The 13,710-nt window shown below is 42.5% G+C and overlaps 1 protein-coding gene across 1 annotated transcript in view; it reads left to right on the top strand.

Annotated features, from left to right (window-relative positions):
* LOC117454371 (connector enhancer of kinase suppressor of ras 2) overlaps positions 1-13,710 on the top strand; it is a 112,185-nt gene that overhangs the window by 94,368 nt on the left and 4,107 nt on the right. Inside the window, 12 exon segments of the mRNA XM_034093586.2 lie at positions 7,167-7,177; positions 7,180-7,236; positions 7,318-7,352; positions 7,354-7,419; positions 7,946-7,991; positions 7,994-8,110; positions 8,113-8,336; positions 8,338-8,389; positions 8,392-8,606; positions 8,608-8,640; positions 8,642-8,693; positions 12,641-12,936. Of these exon segments, the coding sequence (XP_033949477.1) occupies positions 7,167-7,177; positions 7,180-7,236; positions 7,318-7,352; positions 7,354-7,419; positions 7,946-7,991; positions 7,994-8,110; positions 8,113-8,336; positions 8,338-8,389; positions 8,392-8,606; positions 8,608-8,640; positions 8,642-8,693; positions 12,641-12,936 (1,204 nt within the window).

The following is a 13,710-nucleotide window of genomic DNA, read 5'->3' as shown; positions in this document are numbered from 1 at the left end:
CACCAGATTGTTCAGTTTCCATTTAATTTGCAGACTATTCCAAGACAGAGGAGCTGCGCATCTAAAAGCTGTCTTCCCTAAGACAGTCCTAGCAGTTGGCACATTTAATAAAACCACAGCATTCGATCTCAGGCAGTAGCCACTTACAATTTTCCGTGAGATCAGGGAGCAGATATAAGATGGAAGTTTCCCTAGCATGGCTTTGTATATAAAAATGTACCAGTGACTGAGCCTCCGTAACAGTTAGTGAAAGCAAACCAGCCCTTACATACAGGGTACAGTGATGGGTTAATGCTTTACAGTTTGTCACAAATCTCAGTGCACTGTGATACGCAGCATCTAACTTGACCAGGCAATTGGCAGGTGCATTCATATAGACCAGATCCCCATAGTCCAGCACAGGTAAAAAGGTCACAGTGACTAGCCTTTTCCTGGCCTCAAGCGAGAAACAGGACTTGTTTCTGAAAAAGAACCCTAGCCTAACCCTCAGTTTTTTTAGCAGGTTATTGACATGAAGTTTAAAAGTGAGACAATCATCAAGCCAGATACCAAGGTATTTGTAACAGGCAACAACTTCAAGTCTTGTTCCTTGCGTAGTTACAATATCTAAAACAGGCTCTGGTGTCTTTTGAGCTTTTGAAAAGAGCATTACCTTGGTTTTATCCACATTTAAAAGAAGCTTTAGTTCAGAGAACTGAGTCTGAATAGTGTTAAAAACAGCCTGTAATTTAACAACAGCCTCTTTAATGGAGGGACCTGCACAATACATCACAGTATCATCTGCATAAAAATGTAAAGTAGCTTCATCCACATTATCACCTACGCTGTTAATATATATGGAGAATAAAAATGGTCCTAAAACAGAACCTTGTGGTACACCATTAGAAATGTTTAACCACTCAGAAGACAGTCCATCAAAATGAACACATTGGGACCTTTCAGAGAGGTAGTTCACAAACCACCCCACTGCAAGGCTGGATAGGCCAATACTCAGTAGCCTCTGCTTTAAGATGCGATGATCAACGGTGTCAAACGCTTTGGAAAGGTCAATAAACAGAGCTGCACAACTCTGCTTATTATCTAAAATACTAGTAATGTCATTCACCACTTTCATTGTGGCAGTGATAGTACTGTGTTTCTTTCTGAATCCTGACTGATGTTTAGACAGGATGTCATTTGTACATAAAACTCCTTTACCTGTTCACTCACTAGGCGTTCAAGAACCTTAGCCAGAACTGACAATTTAGAGATTGGCCTATAGTTATTTAAAATAGTTGCCTCCCCTCCTTTCAGTAAAGGCAGGACATACGCTGACTTCCATACTTTTGGAATTGTATTTGTGCTGAGGGAGAGGTTAAAAAGAGAAGTAAGAGGTGGAGCAATAAAGTCTGCAGCTATATTTAAAAAGAAAGGTTCTAAGTTGTCCGGGCCAGCCGGTTTCCTAGGATCTAGCTTAGATAATGCTTCATGAACAACATCAACAGTAAAAGGGGTAAAACTGAAAGGGTTTTCCAGACCACGTTGTTCAGAGTCACAGACTGTGGTATTTACAGAAGCAAAGTTAGTGACAGAATCAAATAGAGAACCACAGGACACAAAATGTTTATTAAAGCCATTTAGCATAGTAGCCCTGTCCGATATAGGGCCAGATGCTGTGGTAAGGCACGGAGGTAGCTCATTACGGATCTCACCTGTTGATATCGATTTTATTGCTTTCCAAAATTTCCTAGGATTATTTAGGTTTTCTGTGGTAACTGACAAATAGTACTTCGACTTTGCACTTTTTACATTTGAAGTGAAGCTATTCCTTAGCTGCCTAAAACGCAGCCACTCTATCTCTGAGCCTGATTTCCTAGCCTTTGCCCAGGCCTTGTTTCTCTCATGAAGGAGACTAGACAGCTCAGCAGAGAACCAAGGATTCTCTCGTCCCTTTACTCTAAATGTACGCAGGGGTGCATGTCTATCAATGATCTCCATAAAACCAAGATAAAAATAAGACCATGCGGTTTCAACATTAGCACACAGATCGATTTTACCCCAATCAAAATCAAACAGATCATGCACAAAACCCTGCTCCACAAAATGTTTTATGTCTCTCTTGATGATAATGCGAGGTTTAACCTTTTGGACCTTAGTGTCCCTAATTGTGGCTACAACACAGTGATCGCTAAAATCATTTGCAAATACTCCCACAGAAGAATATTTATGGGGAACATTAGTTAAAATGAGATCAATTAGGGAGGATTTATTAGGGGACTTAATATTTGGGCGAGTAGGACTGTCCACAATCTGAGTAACATTTAAAGAGATACAAAGGTTTTTAAAATCCTCTGACACTGCAGTTAACCAGTCCCAGTTAAAATCTCCAAGTAGCACTATTTCCTTGTAGTCTAGTTGTGATAAAATATTTGCTAGTGAAGACAATGAGTCTTTGACAGCTGAGGGGGGTCTGTAGCAGCCCACCACCATGGCCTGTTGACCCTTTGCCACTTCTATATTTAAGGCTAAAAATTCAAATTGTCAAAGACAATGACGTCAGCGTCAGTCGATTTTGCCCAGATACGGACAAAATCTAGTTTACCTAACAGACTGCGCACATTCAAGTGGGTGAAACCCAACCCAGACCTAGCTTTAAAATCAGCAGGAGTAGCGATCTGACTATTACTACTGGGCGGACCAGGGTTAGGTTGTACATTTCCTGACAGTAATAACAACAAAAATACCAGGCATCTTTTCCTCTTAAATGACACACTTTTTAAAGATATTACTGATTTGAATTGGATTGAATTTTGAATGTAAGAATGTAAATACTGAGTCTGAAATAGTATAGCAATATGCTGTAAAATTATGTGAAAGCATGAATAAAACTACACATCTTCAGATGTTGTACATACAAGTGTCTGTGTGTACCTTGTGTGCCTAGTGGTTAAAGCAGGTTATTGAATTATTGTTTTTATGTGTTATATTTGATTAAAAAAATATTAAGAGTACATATACTTTCATAGGGGGAAAGTAGAAGGTCTGTGATAGAAATATAGAATATAAAAAATCAAGAAGATACTATAAGTGATCTCTACAATAAAACAGTTTAGTGCAGGATGTACAAAGATATTAATAGGAGGAGGTGCAAAACAGAAAAACGAATTAACCTTTATTTAAACATTAAATAACAGATTAAGGTCTTGCTTTCCTGCAATGTTAACTATGTTGAAGCACTTATTTTAACTGATATTATACATATGGATTATACTCTTATGTATGTAGATAGAATAAGAAATGTGCAGAATATGACAGTTTAATGGTGGAGGTACACACATATTGATAGATGTCTTGTAATGCGCTGTTGAGGAACCTGTGACCCAAGTGTTTCATTCATTGCATAACTACACCGTAGTATATGATATGTCAATAAACCTTTAAAATCTTGAAATCTTGAAAGGGATGTGCAAAATAGCCATAATATATAGTCTTTAATTAACTATTAGTAGAGAATAACGAGTAATTAATATACTTTATTACTCGTTTCCATTAATGTCAATTGCAGATACATGTTTAGTCTTCTCAAGCACCAACTATCAAATATCTCATTTTATTCAGGTGTAACTAAAGTCTGATTTAAGGGTTGTTTATATTTCACATCATTAATCAGAATCTGCAAAGTAACTCAAATAAATGTAGTGGAGTAAAAATACCAGGTTAACCTCTGAATTGTAGTGGAGTAGAATTACAAAGTATCAATGAGCTGTCATGTGGGTATATATTAATGCTGCACATTATGGACAGCGATTTTCACCCATTTATTAATTATATGTTTTACATTTGATAACACCAATGTGTTTAATACTGGCACCTTCTAATTGTGGGAAAAACGAAAACGTTCAGTAGAGACGTCCCATAGAACATTTTGCGAAACACAATAGTGTAGTGTGTAGTTCTAGGGGGCGTTCGATTCCAGTTTTGGATAGTCTGGTGTGGTTTCGTTCCATTTCAAACAGCTGTTTGACGCTGCGTAACCTTGGCACACTGCCACTCCAACATCCAATCCCAGACCTTGAAGAGTAATCATTGGGACTGTAGTCCTAAATGATACCTGGGGATTATGGGTAGTGTAGTGTCTTCGGCCATCCTAAACTCAAAAATGTTGACAATCTCAATGATGCTCGAAATGTCCCTTATAGGCCTACGTCTGTTTCCGGTTATTTTTATTTTGAAATTCAGTTCCTGACGAACACCAAAAAAGACCGAAATTATGGAATTAAACCAATAAATAAAAGCAAGGATAATTGTGTGTTATTGGTGAGTAAATAACAGTGTGTTATTTTGAAAAGAATAACAAATTAGAAGGAAAAAAAGATTTTAAAAATACGAGGCTCTGAGCCCCATGACGTGGCTTCTTCCTCCGACCTGTAGTTAGGGTTAGGGCGTAAAACAGCTGAACCTGCCATCTCCTTGGATCCGGAGGCATGACGGAGCCACAGAGAGAGCAAACAAATCACTCACCCTTTTCTCTGATAGAGCCAAAAGTAGTACTACTTTGGCTGAACACAGTTTAAGGGGAACCTGATCAGGTTCAAATGGGGCTTTGCTTTAGTGCGCGTAACACCAAAGCCAAATCCCACTGTAGGCGCCAGTGTGCGTGACACAGGTCTGAGTCTCCGTACTCCTCGCATACACCGGCTGCTGCGTTCTGCGAGCCCCTCGGGTTAAAATTCGCCGGGAATATACATTGCTCTGATGGAGAGCAACGTGTGTGCGCGCCCAGAACAGGCAGCCCGCCTGGCTGCGTTCAGAAGCTGCGGCAGATCGTACTCCTCCCTGGCGATTGAGGTAGGCTGCTTCCATAGCCGTGGCCTGTTGTCTGTGCAAATCAACACATGTTTGATTGTACAGCAACGGGGCGACTCCCCCGTTATTTTCCGAGATTTAGAAAAATAGCGGGGGTAAAAACCGCGCAAGACACTGTTCCTGGGATGACAGGAGTGTTTCTTGTATCCCATGTAACTGCTGGGGGGAGAGGCTTCTCTGTGATGTGCCGTAATGGTCATCATGGTGACGAGCCACGCCATCGCCGCCGCATGCCCGTGAGGCAAAAGGGCTGCGAGGGAGTTTTCCACACGCTGCCTTTCTCTCATCATGAGGTGCGTACACGCCCAGGGGATGAGAGGTGTGTGTATGCTGTCCACACGAGGCGTTATAACGGTGCTCGTGGATTTATTATGACCGTGTGTAGGAGGCATATCTGGGACAGAGGAATGCCGCGAGCTCTGCAGTTTATAAACCAATAGGTTAAAAACAGCAGGCTTCTGCAGTGAATGAACCACCTCTGGAGACTCCACCTGTGGGGGAGACCCAGGGGGGATGACCAGCTGATGCCAACGCCGAGCAGCTGTGTCACGGAGAGGGCTGTGTGGGTTTTGACATGCGGGAGGAGAGCTGTCATTTCTCCACTCGCTGCCGCGAGAGCCGCACTCTGCTGGCTGAGTTTAATTCCACTCCAGAATAAACGTTTGTCTGAGAGGGAAGAGGACAGCTCTTCTTCCAATTATTATGAAACCCAGGCTTTGACAGATGCGATAACGATTATGTATCGTCTGTAAAGCGACTTCCTCCCCTGGAGCGAGCCAGCAAATAGCAGGTCGTCCAGAGAAAACCACCCTCTCATCCCTCCTCTGTGTAGTGGCTCCAGCCTTCTCTACACAAAAATGGGAGGAGCCAGGGAATATCCGAACGGCAGACGATTGTCTGGTCTGATATTCCCTGAAATGGAAAACGCAGGAATTTCCTGTGTTTTGGGATGATGGGTACGTGGAAGTATGCATCCTTCCGGTGGGAAGTGAACCAGTCGTCCTGGTGAACACATTCCAGCACCTGTTTTGATCGTCAGCATGTGGAATACTGACAGATCGAGGATGTCTCATTGCCCCAGTCTTTTCGGGATTAGAAAAATAACGGGAGTGAAACCCCTGATTTTCCTCCCTGTGAGGAACCCTGGAAATATTCTCTGAGATATGCTGTAATGGTCGTCATGGTGAGAGCAGCGCAATGTTATTCGCCGCCGCGCTGTGGTGACGGAGAGGGGGAAAGCATGTTCGGCGCCGCCAAGCTGGCACCCTGCTCCGACTCTGTCTCCCCCGTCCGGGGGAGTAGAGGGAGGGGAGAACCGAACGGTGAACCGTGGAGGGAGGCGGGGCAGGAGTTGCTTTTCTTTTGATTCCTGCCCGGCACTCGGCCCCAGGGACACGAGGGCCCGTCCGCGTCTCGTAAGCCTGGACGGGCCAATCGTCCTCCTCGGCCGCAGCAGCAAGAGCGTCCGCTCTCCGCTTCCTGTTGCCCGAGGGGAGACGGGCGCAGTGTGTGCTTGCTACCTGCTGGTTTAGAGCCGCGTACGCGTGCTCCGACTCCAGGCAGGATTCACATACTGCTTTTATCTCTGCTGGTCATAATTCATTATGAACCCAGAGCCACATGAGGGACAATCACGGAAGCAGTTGTTGCTCATGATGATTCTCAATTGCTGTGCTTCAGTACTGCTGGTTGCTGAAGAAAAGAGGGGAGCAGATTGCCGGGCCCCCTTCCTATTTATACCGGAAGGAGGCCCGAGGGTGGGGCCCACCTAGCGGGTGGGCGTGGACTACAAGTGTTTCAGTGCTGCGCAGGGGCGCAGGGGGATAACCCAATAGCGATAGCCTTAGAGGGTGAAGCCATATACGAAATAGAACCCTTGTTTTTCGGACAAAAGTTGAGACACATTGTTATAAATGTGGAAGCTGCTTCCTGTATTATACAAGTTTCCTGTTCCTTGTGCACGGACTCTCGCATCTATTCTTAGCAGCGACCTTATTATTGGGTGTCTGCAGAGTCACGGGACAAGCCGGGATCTGACGGAGGATGGATGTAGAAAGAGAACACCATCTGAGACTCTGCTGAGAGAGGATGGGACAGAGGATTGTCACTTATCCTTTTCTGCATCCATCTCGATGCCTCTCTCTCCTCAGACAGTTATAAAACGTTCAGAGACACCACTTAAATTATTTAAAGGGAACGTTTTTTTGTATTCATCACCTACCACTTACCCAGTATAACCCATCCTTTTCTCTCCTCCTCTGTCACCTTTCTTCTCCTTCCTTCACACATCTCACATGTTTTCCTCTCCTTGTTTCCTATAGGTGGATGAACCGACTGGGCTAGCTGCCATCGGCTACACACCAGATGACAAGGTGCCACGCCCAGATGAAGGTGAGATGGATTCACTTTACTAGATAAAACCGATTTTTGGCCCGTCAATTGTAAACATTTGTGTTATTATCTCGATTTCAGACTACTGGAGTGAGAGCGATCAAGACGAGGTCGATGGGCTCGATGACGCTCAAACAGGAGGGACCCTCATCCCTCTGTGACACATATCACCGCACACCATCAGTAAGCACACAAACCACACACTTAACATTGTCTTTGCAGTGTTTCATTCGGATGGAATATTTTATTCCTAAAAGCCCCACAGTTTTCCGAGCTGCAAAGACCAGAGCTCTCAGCATTAATAAACATCAGAGTGTGAGAGTAAGCAGCCAAGATTATCTGCTTTCTGCTGCCAGAATTTTTCTTAATCTGACCTCTAGATGGCGTCAATTGCCAAACGCTCATCACATCTCTGAAAGATAATGTAGCCCTGAACAGGACTTGTACATAAAGAAGGTCCAGTGGTACCATGTTTCCACAGCTGAGCCATACAAACAGTCATTCTGCCATCTCATTGCTTTTTTGCTCTCATCTTTGGTCTTCTCTTCTGCCCTTTATATTTCCTGTCCTTCTTTCTTCTCCCTTTCCTTGCACACCTCGTCACTCTCCTTGTTTTGCGGGTCACGTTTTTCCTTGTATCTGTGCTCACATTTCACCTTTCTGTCACACTGTATCCTCCCACCTGTCTCACTCACCCTTGGGCCTTCAGAATACTTCCTTTCACAGTTACGACCAGTTGCCCCGCTCGGTCAGCTCATGAGCCTATGCGCTCCACTCCGTCCCCCACTCCCTCCATCGATGAGTGCCTCCACCTCCCCCATCCCTCCACAGATGGTCTCTTCCACCTCCCCTCTCACTCTCCAGGTGAACTCCACAAGCCCTTCCCAGAGCCCAAGCACGGGCGGCACTTCTCCAGCGAGTCAACGCACTCCCACTCCTCGGCCGAGGACCAGCGTGGAGATGGTATGGGCATGGGCACCAGCAGCACCAGCACCCACTCATCAGGATGCCGCTCCACCCACCGTGAGAGACGCTCCTGGCAGGACCTCATCGAGACCCCTCTGACCAGCTCAGGGCTGCACTTCCTCCAGACGGCCCCGGGGGGAGAATGATTACGGGGGCCTGATGGGGAGCATGGCAGGAGATATGGGACTGTAGGAGGGCTGGGCAGACATGGCATGTCCCCCGAGAGACTCAGACAGGCCACGCTGCCCGTACGGAGACACCACGCCGCAGAGAGGGACAGGGAGCGGGACGGGCCCTTCCCTCTGGAGCGAGGGCCACACACACACAGCCACACACACCGACGCTCTCACAAGCAGCGCAGCCAGAGTCTGCCCAGGAACAGAGACCCCATGCCAGCTAAGCTGTTTGCACACCCCGGCTCACATGGAGGAGAGGAGCTGAGGACGAGGAGGCAGAGGAGCAGGCTGCAGATATACTTGAGGCTGAGAACGGTAAGGAAATTACACATAATCGGTTTTATACAAGGAGAGAAAACACTTTTCATGCAACACAATGCATGAAAAGGTCCCTACGGTCCTCAGAGAAAGTGGCTTAGCTTAGCACTTTCAACTTTTGTTGTTATTTTGTTTTACTTGCTTGTAAGCGCTTTTGAGCACCAGGAAAAGCGCTTTATAAAATGTAATGTATTAATATTATTATTATTATTATTATTATTAAGTAGCTAATGTGCCATAAATTATGATTTCCTTAATTAGAGATTATCATAGAATTGACAGTACTGCATAATTAATTGTGTTGTAATATTAAGAAATCAGATGTAAGCAGGGTATGAGTTGAAAGTGGAGCTGGCCAGGTTATGTTACACCGGTTATTGAGAGGAAACACAGCATACATTTGTCAATACATACACATGCATTAATGCTAAGAGGGTTTAATTTAGTCCGTGTTAGAGGAAGTATTCAGATATATTCACTTAAGTATATTTGGACAACACTGTAAATACTCCATAGTATAAGTCTTATCAAAAGTAAAAGCAATTGTAACGCAGACAAAAGGCCCTTCACTTTCTGGTGAACAGAGGGAAACTTTAGCTTTACTTCTTAATGGAATAACCCGAAATAAGCATGTGTATACCAATTACTCACCCTGTATTACCTTGAATTTGTTAAGGAGAAGTTTTTTTAATCAAATGCCCCACGATGAACAAAGAATCTGAAAATGGAGAAAAGTCTTGACAAATGTAAGTAAATAGGAAGACAACGAAAGTATATAAAATCTCCCTTTTTCAATCCCCTCACACAACTCGTGCAGTACAATCAAAGTCTCATTTATCCAGCCTCAAGCAAGGAACATACCATTTTAGATATTATTTGAAAGCAACTGTCCAAAATAAACTTAATAGTCCCAGCCTGTCCTCCTACAAAAACTACCATATAGGGCCGATTGTTCATGCCCTTATTACGACCCAGAGACACGTTTTTAAAGTGTATGTTGTTTCTTACACTACTACTAGAGGTGCTCTAGTGGTCATGTAAGAAACAACATGCTCCCGGCCCGTTCATTGCAAACGCTCCGGAGGGACGTTTATTCACAAATAACCCCTCTCTGGAAAATCCTAAATTGTGGAATAGTTTGGCCATTAAATGCTTTTTGATTCGATTTCTGGCGAGAAGTGTATATTGTAGTCTTAGAATCCACGGCCGGTCGTTGTGTAGGATCTATAGTTTGATAGATATTACGAAGATGCTTTGAGGTCTCGCCAGGATAACGTGTATGCAGCTTCCATGTAAAGTTAGCGTGGGTGAAAACAGTTTTCTCCGGTCTCGAAGTTTCATAATAAAACCGGATATATTCCCCTCACTGTCAAATTATTACACAGTGATATCTGCATTACCATCTCCACTAAAAAAACACATCAGTTTATCCTTGTTAATTACACAATATGATTGGTTTAAAAATGGTGTACAATGCTTTTGTGTTTTTGACCTTTGATTCAGAGAAACAAATAGTTTGTTCGGAGTTAGAACCTACAGTTTCCGAAGACACTACGCCTCTACCAGAATCCCCAACTATCGTTGGGACTACAACATCCGCCTTGCTTTACAAACCCCGTGATTAGTCATCAATCCATGTGATTGGATGTTGGAGTGGCAGTGCGACAAGGTTACGCTGAGCGTCAAACAGCCCTAAACTACACATGCTGGCTATTGTGTTTTCGCAACATGTTCTATGTTACGTCTCTTTATAAGACATCTTCGTATTTCCCACAACATGACACCTAAGGTCAGAAGAGCTTTATTTAACGCTGGTCTTATGTCTGTGACCCCTCCCGTTGTTCATTGATAAGCCTGAAACATGCACTTGTCAAGGTTCAGAGGCACATTTTGCAAATATGGCAGTAGCCATCGATCATCTTAAGATAAGATATACTTTATTGATCCCAGTTGGGAAATGTTTTTGTTACAGCAGCATATTACTTTGTTCTACTTCCACTACAATTCAGAGGTTAACCTGGTATTTTTACTCCCACTACATTATTTTAGTTGCTTTGCAGATTCTGATTAATGATGTGAAATATAAACAACCCTTAAATCAGACTTTAGTTACACCTGAGTTCAAATTCAGGGAAGGTGATTGTCAAGTGCCAAAATAAATTATGCAATATATTGGATTACTTTTTCAGACTTCATATTTATCTGTGGATAACCCCAAAAAAAATTCTTATTCAAAAGAAGACCTTAACTTAAAGTATTCTTTAATGTTTAATTAAAGCCTTATTAGTTTGTCTGTTTTGCACATCCTCCTGTTAATATCTTTGGACGTCCTGCACTAAACTGTTTTATTGTAGAGATCAATACAGTATCTTCTTGATATTTTCTATTCTATATTTCTATCATTGACCTTCTGCTTTCCCCATATTTTGTATGTAGGCTACTCTTAATAATTAACTGTTTTCATCAAATAAAACGTATTCAACAACAAAATTCAATAACGTGCTTTAACCAATAGGCGGTGCGGGTTAAAAACCAGTGGTGTAGTTAATAAAACATAATAATATCAAACATAATATGACTATTAACTTTATTGTGAAATTAAAAACAGAACGGTACAGGAAAACAACAGTTTCAGTCTCTCGATTTGAAGCTTATGCATTGTACCATGAACCTGTATAGACCTGTAACAGTCAACGCATGAGGAGTTGGAAAAGGTAGCTCAGTAAATAATATCTTTAAAAACTACAAAAAAAATCCCTTTCTATCAGCTGTGCACCGTTATGGTGTAAATATAGCCTATCTAACCCAATTGGATCAAATATAAAAGTCAGCCGAATTAGTGTTGATACTGCAAGGAGACGTATTGTGTGAAAAGAAATGGAAGATGTTGTTTAATTGCTGATATATTTATGATCCACGTCACGTATTCAGTTTTGGCGGCATCTCTTCCAGTTTGTCAAAAGGTCTTCTGATAGGCTCTATAAATAAATATCTACGGCAGATATGTTATATTTAATGCAGCCGAACCGTATATTACAATGCCGTTATGTGATGACTTCCAAAGAGAAAAGCAAGAACACTCGGAATAAAGGTTTTTTTTTTTCTCTTTTTTTTTCTCGATTTCATATAAACACCATATCCCGACATGCTAAAACAATCGATGTTTTAGCCTATCAAAACCTCTGAAAAAAGAAATGTGTCTCTCAGAATCGAAAGAGAAAAACCTATGGGAAAAACACAAAAGCATTGTACACAATTTAAACCAATAAATGTCGTATATTAACTAGGATAAACTGATGTTTTTTAGTGGATGAGTACTGCAGATATCCCTGTTAAATAATTTGATCGTTGGTTTTATTATGAAAACCTCGAGACCGGAAATACTGTGTTCAACCCGTAACTTTACATGGAGGCTGCCGCATACCTCAAATCATCTTCGTAATATCTATCAAACCATAGATCCTACATATCGACTGGACGTGGATTCTAAAAGTACAATATACACTTCTTGCTAGAAATCTAATCCAAAAGCGTTTTAATGGCCAAACTATCCTACAATTTAGGATTTTACAGAGAGGGTTAACTTATTTGTGAATAAACGACCATCTTTAACGTTTGCATTCAACGGGAGCACTGGAGGCGAAAACTTTAAAACGTAATCATAGGACGTATTAAGCGCTTGAACAAACAACATATTTGGTCGTAATAAGGGCCTGAACAATCGGCCCATGTGGTCGTATGAGTTGGAGGACTTGTTGTAATAGTTAGCTAACCACCAACATTGGGACATTTTAGTGGCTGAAAATATGAATATATATTATGAATATGAAGATCAATTATAAGGATAGTTGCAGTTACAGTTTTTGTCAATTATCCAATTAATTGATTATTTGAGCTCTATATTCACAAACGTAATCCAACTGAAGCTCATTGTGTCATTATAGCAGTGAATCTGACTCCTCTCCTGGGTGTCTCAGACCTGCGGGAGTTGAGAGTTGAGAGCAGAGAGAGGAGGGTGTCTGAGGGAAGGGAGCGGCGGGTGTCAGAGTGCCGCGAGCCGGAGCCGTTGGATGGGCTAGAGCAGCTGTACCGGGCCCTGGAGCAAGCCAACGTGACGGCCCTAGGGGACTCAAGACCCTGTAGCAGGCAGGAGTTTCGACGTTGTTTCACACAGAGAGCCAGGGACCCTCTGCTCAACGACAGGCTGCACCGGGTCCGAGCCCTCCGCAGCACCTTGAAGGTAGCACAAACACAGATTATTACAATAGTGTCCCTCTGCAGAGCTCCATGCTTAGGCCAAACTCCGGTGCTGGGTCCCATCTCGCTTCTTAGCATACTAGTTTAATTGCAACTGTACTATATTGCGCAGTAAATTGCTTTACCATGCTTATCCTTAATAAGTAAAGTAGTCTACGTATATTGAGTCCATTGTATCGCACCATGCCACACAACCTTAACTAACAACTACAAAGAAAACTGCAAACCACATTTTAACATGTCATTAAGCAGGAAATAACTTGTACAAATGATGTCGTTAGCAAAAACTAACATACATTTTAGCACCAGGGGAAACAAATATATAATGTATAAAATATGTCAGAATAAGATTTTAAATCAACATCTTTGTATTGTGTTGCAGATATGCACTGAAGTTAGCATGCTAACTGACCCCCTTGCCCTTCCTGTCTTGTAATACCACTTGTTCCTCTAAAGGCGATAGTGAGTCACTGTAGTGCCAGTCAGTCCTCAACCAGAGGGAGAAGGAGTACAGCCGCTCCAATTGGCTGGTCAATAATTCACATGGTCCGTGTCTTGTTTTAAGATTTGCTCTTTTAATTAATTTCCAACGTTGCCAACACACAATACGTGACAATTATAAGATAGTATATTTTGAGGTGTAGTCAGTTTGAGCACTGGTGGAATTGTATTCTTGCCTTTCTGTTAGCTAGAAGCTGGGCTTTTTGTTAATAACAATACACTTTAAATGTATATTTTACAGGTGAAAATGATGCCT

This window comes from Pseudochaenichthys georgianus, chromosome 10, assembly GCF_902827115.2.
Source record: "Pseudochaenichthys georgianus chromosome 10, fPseGeo1.2, whole genome shotgun sequence".
NCBI lineage: Eukaryota > Metazoa > Chordata > Actinopteri > Perciformes > Channichthyidae > Pseudochaenichthys > Pseudochaenichthys georgianus.
The sequence above is the reverse complement of the archived record's forward strand: the minus strand, read 5'-3'. Positions and strand labels throughout refer to the sequence as shown.